This window comes from Diplotaxodon limnothrissa, linkage group LG20 (assembly GCF_057381915.1).
Source record: "Diplotaxodon limnothrissa isolate DT_005_m linkage group LG20, D_limnothrissa_male_GT1.1, whole genome shotgun sequence".
NCBI lineage: Eukaryota > Metazoa > Chordata > Actinopteri > Cichliformes > Cichlidae > Diplotaxodon > Diplotaxodon limnothrissa.
The window spans coordinates 22,421,271-22,438,116 of record NC_140615.1 but is presented as its reverse complement, the minus strand read 5'-3'; the positions used below and the strand labels follow the sequence as shown (position 1 = coordinate 22,438,116).

Here is a 16,846-nt window from a genome sequence, read left to right as displayed (position 1 = left end):
ACAGTCACTTAAATCGTTTTTCTTCCTTCTTCTGATGCTTGGTTTGAACTTCAGCGAGTCATCTCTTTTTAATAGCTATGCATTATTATTACAATATACAAATTGCACAAAAAGTTCAAAATCAGTAGTTCATTTTCCATGTCTACCTATTAAAAAAAGTAAATTCATGCAGTTGCAATAGAGTGGAATTTATGCGAGCATGATACATCAAAGGCGCAATGACGAGCTTAATAGAGAAAGAACTGTTACTTTCATATAGAGCCAACCACCACCGGGCAACCCAACCTTAATAAAACAGTAAAGAGTGCTGAACCTGCATCGGACACAGCAGGAGCATTTGTTGGATTATAGGAAAGTATCTGACAAAGTGAATGCAACAAGGAGCTTTTAAGTCCACACATGGTAAATGTGCTGTCAAAAGTGTTTTGTATGACAAAAGAGTGAAGAACAAGTCACATGACAGAGTGCTTTGTGTAGAGATAAATACAGGAGTGCTTTGAACTTCTGATTTGCCCCTTTGTGTCCGAAACAAAGCTCGAAACCCACTGGCAGAGAATACAAAGAGCTTAATAAAATAACACCATCAATAAAACTTGTAGTTCTTTATTTGTTTAAATTGTGCGGCGTAGCATTGTATTGAAAGACTTCCACAGTTAGCTACAGGAAGAAACCACAGTGTCTGTTGATCTTTTAACGCAAGGTATTTAAATGCTCTCTGGACATGAGCTACATACACGGCACCCTCCAGGGGATTTACGGGGAAAGTGCTCACTATTTTGAACAAAAGAACTGTGCCCTTCGGAGTGAGCTGTGCAGCCTCTCCTTAGATTAAAAGGAAACCCTGCTAGGTAAGACATCCTCAGGCTAAGTGTTTGCCAGGCTTTAAAAAACATAAAATCTTATCAGTCACTTATGAGATTCTGGCTCTCATCGGATGTGAGACATCTCCTCTAGGAAAGGGGTTTTCATGCAGCCTGTGCACAGCTGGTCCATCCACAGAGGAGCTTCATGCTGCAGAGGGGTGCGGCGGGGGTAGAAAGTGTACGAGAGGTCATAATTCAAAAGACAGCTCAGTGACGTCATGTAGAGGTCTGAGAAGCGACACAGGCGTCTGGAGAAGTAGGTGGGGTTGTGACACGTTCTGAAGATGCTGCCAAACTGAGGGTTGAACAGGTTCTTCGTCATCACCCTAGCATGTAAAAAAAGTGTGATAAAAGTTATGACATTGTACATGTATGAATATGTCAAAGTTGTGAAATAACAAGAAGTGGTAGAAGCAAGGAGAAGTGAAAACTCCTCAAAAAAGTAACTCTAGCTCAAGCGCTGTCATATCAAATGTTATTATCATATCTGTTCACATTTAAGATAGGTAGAACTAATATACTTGGATGCTTTAACTGAGATATATAGTACAGCAAAAACTGAAATTTTCCATTTGAGCCAGTGTTTGTACTGTGCAGACTTGTTAAACAACATCACTGGGAACACTGGGAGGTGCTTTTAAAGATTAAGACCGTGATTAAGATGATAAGACTCACCTGAGTTCCTCTCTTTCCTTCTGCCATTCCAGAAAAACTTGTTTAGACACGGGATCTCTGTGTGTCTAGGACATTAAAGAACAATATGAATAAATTTAGCTCTTCAAAAACATAAATATGGAGAAGAAACAATAAATTTTGTCCCTTAGATAAGTTGAGTCTGAGTTCAACAGTAGGGACAAACAACAACTAAAGTTCAAAAGTTGTCTTAACTGCAGTTTTTTTGTCTCGTTTAAGCTCATACAAAGAATCCAATAACACGTTAACAGGATTGTAAGCACGTGGACTCTCACGCTGGAATCTGAACAGTTTGGTTTTTTTTCTTTTAACATTGTGTTCTGTCAACATGTTATCATGTGTTATCATTTCAGGTATGTGAGTGTTTGCCATGCGTGAGTGCAAGCAGAATATAATGTCCCAACAGCTCAAGGATTAACTCTCACCTGCAGGCGCTCCATCAAGCCAGTTAAAGCCTGCATCCAGGTGAGGTTCATTCCATACCGGTCTGTGCTCACCACTTTGGTTTCCTGCTCCAGTTCAGGTACGATGGCTGCTGTGCGCCAGCCATGTCTCAACATGAGGTCCTGCAACAAAAGACAAAAGCGTATTGAGAAAATATGCAGCAATTTATTCTTTTTTTTTCTTCCCCTTAGAAAAACATTTGATATTTAGCGGGATGCTCAACAACTGTGAGCCAACACCAACATAATTAAAGGACTTTATAACTGAAACAACAACAGCGTTTTAAAGTGCCCTGAGCATGGCAGTGCCACCCACCCACTGGTAAAACCTGCTGTTTGTGAGAGGCTGCCTATCAAAAAGACAACTGGCCAAAAGAAAGAAGCTAAAATTGCTCATTTTAAATGGAAAAGGGAACAAGAGCCCCAGATATTATAAATATTATAAATATTATAAATAAGCATTGTTGTAAACTATGAACAGGCAGAATAAATGTGTGGAGCTGGAAATGAGCACAATAACTCTCTTTTAATCACTTTGACTGTCTTCTGTTTGGAAGATCCAACAAATGTTGCCATGTTTTACTCTCTTATTTATTAGATACATGATTACAGACATATTCGCTGTTAATATGTTTATACAGTGTGCCTTTACTTTGCACAGTAACACAAAACAGTCCTCAATTTCTGACGAAAAATTGTGGCGCTCATACTGCCATCTAGTGTTTCAGATTTTCACTGCACAGTCTGCTCTGACCCCACCCAAATGCTCTCAGGACTTTCAGAGTCGTGCAATACGTGGAGACAGATGGCATCTGGCACCGTGCGCATCTCTGCACATACTCTGTACTTGTGTATCTTTCAAATGATGTGAACCATCAAAGCTAAAAAAAAAAAAAAAAAAAAAATCTCACTTTGCTAAATCGCACACCAAGGACGTCAAATGAAGCCACACAGGAAAATTCCTGCTGATCCCTATACCACAAAAGGTTAGTCACCATGCAGAACACTGACTCGGCAATTCATCATGATGAGATCACCGTGCTCGGATACTCACAGCCAAGTCGCTATAAAGATGATCTCCAAAGTACAGAACTTTTGATCCTCGCCACCCTGTCAGTCTGAGGAAGTCAAATAGGTTTCCCTGAAACAATAAAATCAACCACATACACTCATTAGACACTCAGAACACAACAAGTAAAAACATGCAGACTTTTCAATGTGTAAAAACCACAGCAGTTAAATAAATCAAATGCCACAAAGGCCAATGAACATTTTTTTCATTACAGACCTGTTTGTAAATCTGTCCTTTGTCCAAACTCTTGATTTTTTCCCACCGAAGGTCACCGTTACCATCCAAGCGCCTGAAAGGTCTGTAAGAGCAACAGTTTTGGAGATTGTTAAACAGGAGCACTGAAATGACTGCGCCTCATCTCATGAGAAGGATGCCGGCGCACATTCGCCACACTGAAAGACTACAAGGAGTTACTCACTTGATACAGTCGGTGAAGAAGTGAGGTTTGTCTGCCTGCACGATGACCACATCAAAAAAGTCTCTCCAGTTTTTCCCCACCATGTGCATCATTCCTCTATCGCTGCACACAGACAAGAAGCATAAATGTAACAGAGCTCCGAGGTGTTTATCTTTGCATTAGGACAGAGTGCACTACTGCAGACGTGGACTCCATCAAGTCGCTCACACTTACACAAAGCTGAAGGGACTGTTGGTTATGAGGAAAAGTTTCTTTCCGTTGCTGGCCAATCGATGCAAAACAGCATCCGTCTCGTCCCCTCTGAGAATGAATTTATCTGTAAAGCAAAGAAAAACAAAAATTAATTGAACTGCTGGTGTTTTTGTAGCAGGGCGCAGACAAAACCGAAAGACGTGAAAGGAAGTCTTACCGAGATCTTCCATAATCCATTTGTACATGTATCCTTTGAGGTGAACCATGCCGACTGCTTCCTGTGGATTAAACGCCAATGAATGTTTTTCACAATATGTTCAGAACATTTCTTTGATCTCTACTATGAGATAAGTTTGAATTACAGTCACTTGGGAAGAAAGACCCCAATTATTTGGAAATGATTAATGACCTGTCAGTTTGCTTATTTTCAGAGGAGAAATTATGATGAAGTAGTGGGCGTGCTGTATAATTGAAAACCTTCCACCCCAGAACCAAGAGGAAAAGCTGTTATTGTTCTTCGCTCTACCAGAGAGAGTCCATTGCAAACGTTTCCGGAGCTCAGCAAATTCCTGAGCGTGCAGCCGATGAAGCACGCAACACAGATATAGTCAAAAATCCAATCTCCCTATGCTCCCTTGGTATGAGCTACAGAGTGAGGCCAGACTTTGAAACGGACATTAAAACATATCATAACTCACAGAGACGTCTTTGAAGAGGTGAACGGGATCATACTCGATGTCGTTTGTGATGAAGAAGTCATTTGCTACAGCCAAGAGAGTCATCTCAGGAATGGAGAAGATATCCATGAACTGCTTCACCTTTGGTCCCTGTGGGGGGGGGAAAAAAAAAAAAAATGCAAGTTAATGTTTGATTCTCACAAGATGACATTTTAACTTTATTTTGTTTAAAACAAAGCTAACAAACATTTCATGTGCCTTTTACTGTGTTTTGAACAACTTAAAAACTAAATTAAGAGCAGTTTTCAATACGAGCACTACCCAATGATGCTAAATTTATCGTCCTGTGTTTGTGTCCATTTGCGCAAGAGTTTGGCAATGCAGCAGAGTCACACAGCTAGCAGCAAGAAACCCACCAGCAATGACAATGCAGAGAGAATACTGATTGTTGAGAGGCTGGCTTACACAGGAAAGGGAAGAACAGCAGAGTCTCTCAAAAAGAGGAAGACACACACACACAAAAAAAGTATGCATAAGAAGAACACAATGTCTGTACAGGACAATTTGCACTGTTTAATGCTCTGTTTCACTTCATTGCAGAGTTCTTCCTCATTATGACGTCTGTCCTAAGCTATTGTACGATTAACATAACAAATGAGTACAGCCCATGTTACTGGTTGTCCCACATTTTTGACACTGTCCCTAAGCGACAAACATCTACTCATTTCAGTCAATCTATAAATCTCATAAACGCACATTTCATTCACAGGAGAACGCAGAAAACATAGCCAAAAATTGCCATTAAAAGAAAGCAAAAGATTTAGTTCATTTTGAATTTGATGACACCAAACGTCTCAAAAATGTCAAGACAGGGCTGTGTTTACTTCTGCGTAACATCTGGGAACTGACAAGACCAGTTGCTGGATTTTTGCTGTTTCATTCTTGTCTGATATAGATATAAATATAAATATCTGATATAAAGTCCTGGGTCTGTGGTGTTTTATTTTTCTTATGATGGTAAGTCAAATGTTTTCAGATGGTAAAAAGTCTGGACTGCAGGTAGGCCAGTTCAGCTCCCAGAGTCTTCTACTACAAAGCCATGCTGGTAAATTGATGCAGTATACATCTTGCTGAATAATGCAAGAATTCAAAATTTTGATTCATCTGACCCCAGAACAGTTTGGCCCGGAAAGGACAGCAATGATTCTGGATCATGTTCACATATGGCTTCTTTTCTTTGCATGACAAAGCTTTAACCTGCATTTGTGGATGGTACAGTGAACTTTGTTAACCGACAATGATTTCTGGAAGTGTTCACGAGTCCATGCACTGATTTCCAATTATAGAATCATGCCTGTTTTTAATGCAGTGCCGCCTGAGGCTGAACATCATGGGCATCCAATATTGATTTTTAGCCTCGTCCCTCATGCACAAAGACGTATCCATATTCTTTGAATCTTTGGTTGTCATGCACTGTAGATGAAATTGTTACCGACCTGTTGAAAGTTAACCTAATTAACTGCAAAACACTCCTCTAGCTGTTCCTCCTCTAGTTTTTCAGCTTTTTGAGATGTGGTGCTGCTATTAAATTCAAAAGGAGACAATTTTTATTTCTTAAAATGGTACATTTTATCAGTTTAAACACTGGATATCATTCTATATTGAAACAAATATGGGTTTAAAAGCCCTGTGTAGGACCAACTAACTTAGTAACAAGCTGGTACCTTAAGAGAGTCCAGCTGCACCAAATGAGATTAGAGACCTACTTTGGACAGGATTGTTACAGATGGAAAGAGGCACCGTTCCTGCTGCAGGAGACCACTTAAAAGGTTCAATCGGGCGAAAATGATTCGAGTCTGATTCAAAACATTCAGAGCCCAAATTGCTCCTAATGGGCAAACATGTCAGTTTAAAGCTTGGTGACTCCCAGACCCAGCAGAGCTTTCTAATTTCCCTGCCTTAACGAGTACAGAACTAAAAAAACAAAACAAAGTGCAGACACAGAGTTCTCATAATCAGCTCTTTTGGGACTGGAACATTGCCTTCCAACCGATTCATGACAACAAAGGAAGAAATGAGATTACAAAATTCACCATTTGGTTCTTATGTAATGCTAAAGCCGTACAAAACCCCAACATTTGGTAAATCTGTGTACAGCAACAGATTAAATCCCAAATTCCTTGTTTGAGGAGGTCCAAATAAAACTGTAATATTTTGCTGATCCGGCAGTACTTAGGCTTTCACGTCTGTGCCGAAACAAACCCATGTTCCACAGAGAGTAAATGTACAAAAACAAATCTGGAGGCAAAGTGCAAGAACTGTGGTAAATGTAAAACAGTTCTCCACTAAACTCTGATTTAAAGTTATTGGACTACTGAACTAATGTGATTAATAGGGAGTGTCTAGTTGGAGTGTTTTAACTTTAAAATCAATATATCTTCCTTAATCTCCTGAAACCCAAGCTGTTGTTTTGAGTGCTTTTTAAATTCTCCTAGCTATTTCGGATTAGTTTGACATGATAAGGATCAAAAATAAGCATCAACTTTGAACAGAAAGTCACAAAAAAAAAAAAAACCAAACATGTCCTGATTTGGCTTCATTTTACATTTTTTTAGGTTTCTTCTGCAAATTAAAATTTAAAAAAAAAAAAAGAAGAAGAAGAAATTTTTACCTTTCCATAGAAGCCACTGTCCTGCTGCAGGGGGACATGATAGGTCCCACCAAAGAGCTGAAGGACCTCCTCATCTGGCACTGGGCTCAGACCCCTGGGAACATCAAACACAAATGAATGTACTGGGGTCTAATAACACTATCCCGCAATTCACTTAAACCATCTTTCATTTCTTACCGGTACACTGTCCCCGGCTCAATGTAATGGAAGGCGTCTATCTTCATTAAAAGACCCTACAGAGGAGCAAAAATAACTGAGTTTCACTTCATGAGCTGCACAGAGAAAATGCACAATTGTGCTCCTGCAATGGTTAAAGTGTAGTTTAAAAGATTTTACCTTCTGGATGTCATAGTGAAGGCCCCGAACAGCAAAGTTAGAAAGGTAGTCGTACTTGCGAATGCCCTCGGGGTACTGTCAAACAGGACAACCAGCAGGTTAAATAAGCCTGTGTTTAAAAATCAGTTTCAAAGCAAACACGTTTGACACAACTGATGCAAAGCACACCTTGAAGTGTTCAATTAGGAATTCTCTGGCTTTGTTGTAGATCATTGCGTTGAGCGCATTGGAATACTGCGCCAGAGTGTAGTCATAATCGAAGCCATAGATGTCCACTTCAGCCAAGTCGACCTCGTTGTTCGCGTAAATGGTGGAGGAGTTGAGGAGGTTGCACGCACCCGGCGGGATCAGGTCTGGTGCAGGAAAGACAAACGGGGAAAGACTCATTTAAATTTGAGAATCACAGATCAAATTAACCAAACAACAATGAATAAGCAAGATTTAAGAGCGCGATATGACGGCTCATTACAGCTGACTCATGTTTTAATTTAAAGGGAATGTGTAAACGACCCTTTCTGTAATGAAACTTGATGATTGTGCGCTTCTGCAGAGGAGAAAGAAGTAACTGCTGTTTTCGGTCCAGTTTAGCTGGCAAGCTCACGAGGTTGTGCAACGTGCATTTCTAAGACTAGCCCTTTACTTGACTGAGCTCAGGCCGTCCCAAAAGCACATTTTGTACAATTATACCTTCTGCCAACTTAACCTGGAAAACATAACGGGGAGCACAGCATTCACTGCGCCTTTGAAAATATTCCCATATTATCTGCACACTATCTCGAGTACGGTCACACAGCTAACACATGCGCACAGATTAAACACACAGTTTACATTTTGTTGCAGAGACGGACTCCAGCGCTGGCTGCAGCAGGAGCACAGGACTGAGTCACACATGACCTAAAAGTGGGGCATGGCCCCTCTGTAGTGACAGAGTTCAATGAGGGCTGCTGCTGGGAGCAGACAAAATACCTTTCTTTCTATGCCGAGTCACATTTCAAAAGACTGCATCTGACAAATTGCATTTCCAATTGAGAATGCGTGACCAGCTTTAATTAAAACCCACCATGTGGAGAACAAAAAATGTGGTTTAAACAGAGTATGTTAGAAAAAACTTATATATACACACACATGTATATAAAAAGGCTCCTGGTCTTAAACACTTTTGAGTGTTTTCATTTTACACTACTTCATGTTTCTACTCCAGAACACTTCAGAGGGAGATGCTGTGTTTTGTTATTACACTACAATTATTTGGCAGCTATACTTACTTTGTAAATCAAGATAACATTTGCAGTTAAATCGTGACGCATATTTATAGAATAAACACTCGAGAAATATAGAAAAGTACTTTAAATAAACCAAACTGTGCCCACACGCAGCATTACATTGCTGTTTACATCGCTATAACAAGGCTGCATAAGAGTTCCTTTACTTTTAATACTTTATTTTGCTCATGTACTCTCCCTTCAAATGCACAGCTTCCAGGTTTGCTGCAGACTGACAGTTATTCTGATTATTATTATTATGTTCTGCACATGCAAAGCAGGGCTGGCCCACGTGAACTAAATAAACAAAAACCAAAAAGCAATAATATGGAGCTAACGTGCATGTCAGTGCATTTGATAACATCACAACAACTTGTACCGACCCTAAATCCCCAAGTTCGTTTTCTCTGTTTCTTTCTTTTTTTTTCCATAAAGTATTTTTCCATGCCTCATTTGCAGGGACCTGTTTAAACGCCCACTTGTGCCTCCTGCATGCCAAAACCGCTAATATAAATAGGACATAGATCATTTACAGAATGCATCCGATGACATACAATCAAGCTAAGAATTGTGGTTAACCGGCCCTAACCCTAAATAATGGTGAGTGCACATTTGGCTGGATAGCGGGATGCTTAGCGCAAACACATGTTTCAGAAGGACACACAAACGCACAGTGTACGTGCAGCGTTCACCAACAGCCGCTTGAGTTGTTTTCAAGAACAAATCTTGCCAAACAGAGGAACTGACGCGTGAGCACAAATGCATCTTAAACAGGTTGCTGTGCAAAACTTTCTCCTGCATGCGTGTTACACATGGCATTAATGTGTCATCTGTGGCTAAATTGGAAAGAGGATGAACGAAATCCCTAAAAGAACAAAATGTCTTCGGCGTCAACAGAGAACCATAGCGGCTGCCACGGTGACGTGCGGGATAACCGCGATATGGGGGGCCCAAGTTAGGACAAATAAAAGGAGGGGTGGTGGGCTGGGGGGGCCCTCTGCTTACCGTGAACCAGCCGTTTCATGTCATTGTAGCGAGTCCACAGGTACGAGATCTGATCCATTGGAGCTGCGGTGGACGTGAAAGAGCGTCTCCTCACACCACAGACACCAGGAGCACCCAGCGGCTCCTTGGCTCGCTTCTTGTCCCCAGCCGTGCATCTGTGAAGTGGATCGCTGGGTGACGGAGCGTTGCCAGTTGGTCTGTCCGAATCTGAGCCGCAACTTTCCTCTTTTGTCCCGTCGCGGCCCTGCTTTTTTCCTCCAGAGATCCTGCATGTGGTACAAAGTCTGTTCACTCTGGGGGATCTGGCCAGAGGAGGGGTCTTGTTTCCTCTTGCCCATAATGTACGTGTTAATGTGCCCACTGTTTTAAAAGACATTTTTACGACGCGTTATAATTACCATTCCTAAAAACCTCTGCCAGCTTGCCACTGGAAGCTGAAGCTAGCAAACAGATAAACATATACCCTCGTTTTCACTGTGGCCACGCCCCGGGGCGAGAGGCCCTCCATTTAAAGGGGAGGTACTCCGATTCCTGCAGCCAATCAGAAGCGCGGAACTCTCTGTATCTGTGATCAAATTCACATGAGAAAACATGTCGTCAGCGTGACTTATGTGTGTTTTCTTTAAGTTGCAGTCACATCTTGTTCTTTCGTTTGTGCTTTGCATATATGAGGTAAATGGGTGTTCTGCCACATCCGCCCTGAGAGCTGGGTATTGTTTTTGGACAGTGTGCATTTTAAACTAAACGAGGTTTTGTTGTCTTGGCGGAAATTTTTACAAAAAAACAACTAAGTAAAAACCCTGCAGGACAACGTTTTTCCGCACAAGCGTGCAGCTCTATGAGTATTTGGTGTATTTTAGTTTCGTGGTGTGCGGGGATATGCGTCAATTGCATGTGCAAATGCCTCATTTATGCTCTTCGAGGGAAGAAAATGTGAGAAACTTTAGTAAAACAAACACAAAAAAATTGTAATACATAGTATTGGATAAATGCGGCATTTATATGTTTTCTTGAAGTTTCCCCCGGACAGTCAACTGCAAAAACAAAATGCATATTTGATTTTTAAAATGCAAACTTTCTCTTCAAAACCAGAGCATTATAACTAATTTTTTCCAAAGTCTTACATTTTAAAGAAACTTGCAACTGAAGCAATAGGATAAACATGGATACGTGTGAATATTTCCTTCTGTTCTGTTCTAGAGTTCACAGAGACTTTTAGTGGAGCACAAAAAAGGAAAAAAAAAAGAGGGGGAGGCCCCTCTTGTGCTTGGACTATGATGAGTCACTCTTGGACAAGTATACAGAGGCCTGCTGTAGCTTCTGTAAAGAGTGCTGTAGACCAAAAGGCACAAACGTGAGTTAAACAGTGATGCAGAGCTGATGCAGATGGTTCAGAGCTAAGCCGGAAAAGAAAAAAGAAAAAAGGTTGGTGAGGAGCCTTAAGGAAAATTACAGGTTTAGCGAGATAGCGAGAGAGGTTTAGTGAATGTAGATGACAGCTTCTGTCATCAACTTCAAACATAAAGACCTCAAGTACACTGACAACTTGCCAAATGACCTTAATGTGTTCTGTTATTAGTTTGAAAAACCAAAAAGGCAGTCTTGGCACCACCCTCTGTGACACCCACCATTCTCTCAAGCCCGGCTGCCGTTAATCTGCGCAACTCAGAGGCCCTTCCTCCCCTATCACAATAAAGACTTTCTTCATTCTTATGAGTGACAAGAGCCAGTTCAAAAGGTTAGAACCCCTGTAAATACCATAAAGAGACAAGCAGTCTCTGCCTCCAGCTTATGTTGACCTGAACACTACGGTGTAGAGTCATGTGCAATACCTCACCAGCGCAAGGCCTCTACTATCAACCCCAATCCCCAAAAAACAAAGATCACAAGACTACACCCTGACATCTGGATCAGGGTGTAACTGGAGACCTGCATATCCTTGGCTGTGTTGAGAAGGTGATAGGCTGCAATCTGCCACCGCTGCTTGACCTGTGAGCGCCCAGGACCCCGAGGCAAACAGGAAGGATTGCTGTTTTCCACTCCCACCTTAACATACACTTTCTAAAGACTTCTGCATTCCATCCAGATAAAAACGGCACACTGTTCACACATAAGCTGATTTACTGTGCTCATTACTTTTTACTTTAATGCAAAATGGTAACTGAACACCACAAAAACCAGAACGCAACCCAAAAAACAGTTCATGTGTAGTTTAAAGACACTGTTGTTCCAAAACCAGAGGAATTTCAAAAAAGGGCCACAAAAATGAAGAGAAGCAAAAGCCATTTTGACAACAAGAGAAATCTTGGGAAGCACTTGGATTAAGCAAGTGCAGAAAGTGACAGGATTAAATTTGCGTTCTCTCATTCCTCTATTACATAACCTCTGTGTGTGAGCTTAAGTACTGACATCCTGGACCCTGTTTATCATTTAATCTCTATATTTATTTGTCTTATTTCTCTCTCAGAACACATGCGCTGCCTGCTTTCCTGTATAGATTTTCTATATAAACAGTCTCTTTATTTGTCCTAACTTCTCACACAGAGTTCTGGAAACTTGTTCTGTGGGTGGGCCTTGAATACACACTCCAGCTGAAAATACTGGAAAGTCTGCTGCCAAATATGCATCTCCATCCTTGAGGAAATCATCTGTAAGAGATTAGGAAACTTAATTGTCTGTTGTTTCTAATTAGTTCTGATGAGTTCTAGATTTAAATCTGACTTACGTAACTACAGGACTACAGGTTATTCGAGTCCAAGATACATATAGTTAACTAAAACTAACTTGAGGAGAAGAAACAACATTGTATACTTACAAAACTAATCAAAATATAATGGAAGCATAAATGGAAAATGTGTTTAGGTTTTGTCTTTTTCAGTTTGGTCAAATTTGTCAATATGACAAATATATTTGTGCTGTAATTTCTCTTCAGAACCTCTTAAATCTTACCCTATATATTATGATCCCCCCCCACACTTACTTATCTACTTTACAGTCTAAGGGGCGCTGGAGCCTATCGTAGATCTCACAGGGTGAGAGGAAGGGTAGGCACAGAGTGAACAAATCACCAGTCTGTCGCAGGGCTAACACAGAAAGGCAATCATTTACACCTACTGAAGAATCACCAATTAATCTAACATGCATGTCCTCATGTCTGTGGAGAAATCCTGAGTACCTGAAGGGATGGGCTCTCTCCAGGTGCAGGTACACGGAGAACACGCAAACTCCACACATGAAGGTACCTCATATATGCAAAGCTTGCCGATGGATTGAAACTCACGGCTTTCTCTCTGTGAGGAAACCGTGCAAACCACTAGATAATCAAACCTATAGAAAAATAGCTACAATAGCTGTGGGTGAGATATATTAAGTTAAATGTGTACATTTTAATTCTTTGCTTTAGTTTTAATATAATTTATGTACTATTGTGTTTTTTTAATTGCTCTTTTCTTGAAGATGGCTTTCACTCTAATATCTTGCTATTTTTATTAGTTTGTGTTTTCATGAAGTTGGTGTGTTTGTACTGTGGAGTTTCTGAACAAGCTGCAGAAAAAATCTGCACAAAAGAATCATGTCCAGACCAATCCCACCACCCCCTCCTTTCTAGTCAAACTAGCCAGAAGAGCTTTGTGACTCTATGACCAAACTTTATTGCGCAGCATGCTGCATTATTCAGCTGTCTAGGCTTAGATTTTCAAATGAGAACTTACTGGGAATACCACCTACAAAACCACAAAAATTAACCACAAACCAGTATCCTGCTGTATTTACAATGTAATAAACTGACAGGATATACGTGCATGCAGGCATGTGAAAAAGAACACTTTTACAAGACTATGGAAAGTCCTGTGAAAAGCTATGTGGGGCATGCTCCTGTTTCCATAGGAATTGAAAGACTTGAATTAAAAGAAAGAATTGAAAACAGCTGCAAGGCACTGTTAATGAGATACACACAATTAATCACCAACAAGTGTGACCATCTCTATAAAAGCAGAAGTTATGGCAGTTTGCAGGACTGAGCATTACACAGATCATCAGACTGTGCACTTCTCAGAGAAACTGCAAAAAAACCCCAAGAGCGACAGCTTTGACCCTACAGAGTGTTAGCAATGACTTACTGCATGACAGCTTAATTAGGGAAAGACTGAACAGGTATGACTTGTTTGGAAGGACTGCCAAAAGAATGCATCTTCTCTCTAATTAGAACAAAGCAGTATGGGTTAGGTTTGTAAAGTTACATCTGAAAAAAACAAGACTTTTGGAGCAATCTACTGTAGATGGACACCAAAATGGAGACATCCGGCCACAATGCCCAGCATCACATATCAGCACAAACATCTCATACCATGACATGGTAGTGTCAATTCACAATTCAACTACAAACTATTGAATTGTGGGGTGTACTTCGTTTTTCACAGGACTGCACAGACTCCTTTTCCCCATAAGTGCAGTATAAGAAAAATACCAAAGTCACTCACTCAAAACCACGAGCACTATACGGTGTTGGCTTGTTTTTATTCTTCATGACAAAAGTGGATAGAAGGTCAATGAAAGGTCAACTTTGCATACACAAAAAGTTGAGGACCTCAAATGTGTTATGTGGAGTGTGTGCTTGTCAACAATTTACACAGAATGCAGACCACATAAATACAGTTAAAATATTATACAAGAGTGGCAATTAAATTATACACACATCTGCACAGAGTGACTTAAATCAATGTACAACCTTCAGTGTGAAAATGACATTATGTTAAAGTATTTTCACTTTTTAGCCAGAGTGTGTGGACATAACTTCAATAAATAAATGGAGGAGCTAACCCGGCAGTCTACAATCTTTGATACATTAGGTCCAAATGTATTCAGAATATTAAAAGAAAGTTCAGTAGTTGTAACAGTTGTCTAAAATATCAATCAGCTAATTTTGATTCATTTAAGTTATTACTTAATCCTTAATGAGGTAACATGATTAATAAATACAAGGCATGCCAGCTAAAAAGTGAAAATATTTTACCAAAATGAGATATCACTTTTTTCAGTACTAACACTGCTCAGTGAGTTTATTTAAAATAATTAAAACATTAAAAAAAAATACAACTACAGTGTTGAACTTTAGCCTCTATTTAGAAAATGTGACTTTCTGAAACAGCAGACAAGACCAAAATCAAGGCACAAAAAACCAAAACAAAACACCAGCTAACCAAAAATAAAACCTCATCAGCAGGATGCGGCTTCTTCTAGTAAAGAGGAAAGTTGAGTTTTAGTAAGTGTCAACATTTTCTAGTATTAATTTCTCCGTTTTCAAACAGCTTTTCCCAAATGCAATTGAAAGGACCACGATTGGTCGTGTTAAGTCAGTTTAATACATTGTAAGTTGCCTTCAGTGAAAAAAAAAGGTGAGGTTACAGTGCCAATGTCAACCTGTGCAATGCTGTCTTCAAGTCAAAGTCCATATATCATACTGCTCTTTAAGCAGTCCCTTTAGAGGTATCAAGTGACACATGTACATTTACATGCTATTCTTCATTGCAAACCTTTAGCAAAGCAGTGTCATGTCTGAGTTCCCACACACTTTAAATGAAGCAGCTTTTTCAGATTTATTTATTCTTGATTCTAAGCCATAATGTGCAAATAGATGCAAACTTCAATGTAATGCTTTTTAAATGATCGGGTATCAGTATTTATTTCTACTTTCTATAAGCAGCAACCCCAGCAATACCTGGTATTAGCATTTCAAACTGAAAACAACACATGCTGTAGAGAAGCAGCCTGCTTGCTGTGGATGATACTAGGTTATTACTATTCATTTATTTTGGTGGCACAAAAAGCATGATGACATTATGCTATGAAATACAAAACACGAATATTGTTGATTAGCTGTTCAAAGGAGCAAAGAGAAAGCAGATATCGAATGGAAAATGTTGTCACAGTAATGAAGAGAAATGACAATGGAGGATTTTACTAAAAGGTTTAGGGGAAACCAGGCCACTTTGTTCTAATGATGTAAGACAGTGACTTCCAAAATCTTCTTATATTAAGAGATGCAAATATCTGTTGTAAAATAGCTGCAGCCAGCCATTGGTAACGGAAAATGAGGCTAGGTTTCAAAGCCCAAAGCCTTAAACAGTAGATTGTATACAGGCACTGTCCTGACTTGGTCTGCATAGTTTGCGAAGATGCACATTACAGATTTCCCAAATCATGCATCTCACCACTCAGTGTCTGAACTGAGGTGATGAATGTATGGCTGATATTTTCCATATGAAATGTCATGTTTACTGACCTCTCTTTAAAGGGTGTGCCTGAAATCTAAGAACCAGAAATGGCGTAATAGAAAGAGCATGTAACTGCACCACCAGTAAAAGGAAGAATCTCAAGACAACAATAAGCTCTACTTTTAAGGTAAGACTATTGGTAAGGCTGCAGTGTTCTATAAAAAACTACCTGGGAGAGCTACCACAGATCATCTAATGGTTTACCAACACTAAAGACGCCAGATGGGCCTGATACATCAAGCCAGACTAAAGGCAAGAATGTAAGACAAAGAGCCTTCAGAGAACAGATCATAGCCTTGAATCAAAGTCTGAGGACAGTAAATATTGTACAAGGAGAGTCTCTGAAATAAATACTGCCAATGGTTCAGTACAACACAAAGCCTTGAACAGGACCAGATGGAAGTTGGAACCACTTTGGACAACACAGGTAATGACTTCACAAAGAAATGAGCAGCACATTTGTGTCTTCATCCTTCTTCGGGCTCCATGCAGGCTTCTCCACTCCAAGCAGAGAAGACCAAAAGGGTGGGATGAGAGTTTTTTTTTTTTTTGTTTTTTTTTTTTAAATACTTTTTTTTCCTGTCCATGGTTCTGTTAGGTAGAGTGGGGAATGTAGCATCATATCTGGGATGGACAGGATGTCTCAGGTCAGGGAAGGAGGAGGGAGCCAAGGAGTCAACATGAAGACAGGTCCTTATGGAGAAGAAGGGTTTTGGAGTAATGGGAGGAGTGTTTCAGCGCTACAAAGACAAGGTGAGACAGAGACAAAAAGGAAAAAAATATTTAGTCTGACTTAAGAACTTTAAAAAGTTTAGTGGAAAATGGTAAGGGTAAATTATAAGGATAAACAGATCAATACAACATAGAGCACAAAAGGTTAGCAATTTAGGGGTGATCAGTTAAAATAAGCAAAAATCTTAACCAAACTAAACACTAACCCTA

At 40.0% G+C, this 16,846-nt stretch overlaps 1 protein-coding gene across 1 annotated transcript; it reads right to left on the bottom strand.

The window, feature by feature from the left end:
* Positions 1-600: 600 nt before the first annotated feature.
* Positions 601-10,071, bottom strand: nt5dc2 (5'-nucleotidase domain containing 2). The gene is made up of 14 exons (XM_085344646.1): positions 9,633-10,071; positions 7,534-7,718; positions 7,366-7,440; positions 7,207-7,262; positions 7,030-7,123; positions 4,380-4,508; positions 3,899-3,959; positions 3,703-3,805; positions 3,490-3,591; positions 3,288-3,369; positions 3,054-3,140; positions 1,982-2,122; positions 1,539-1,603; positions 601-1,189 (listed from the first exon to the last, which is right to left on the bottom strand). Exons 1-14 carry the CDS (start codon positions 10,006-10,008, stop codon positions 928-930), a joined length of 1,818 nt encoding a protein of 605 aa, XP_085200772.1. The 5' UTR covers positions 10,009-10,071; the 3' UTR covers positions 601-927.
* Between the last annotated feature and the right edge of the window lie 6,775 nt (positions 10,072-16,846).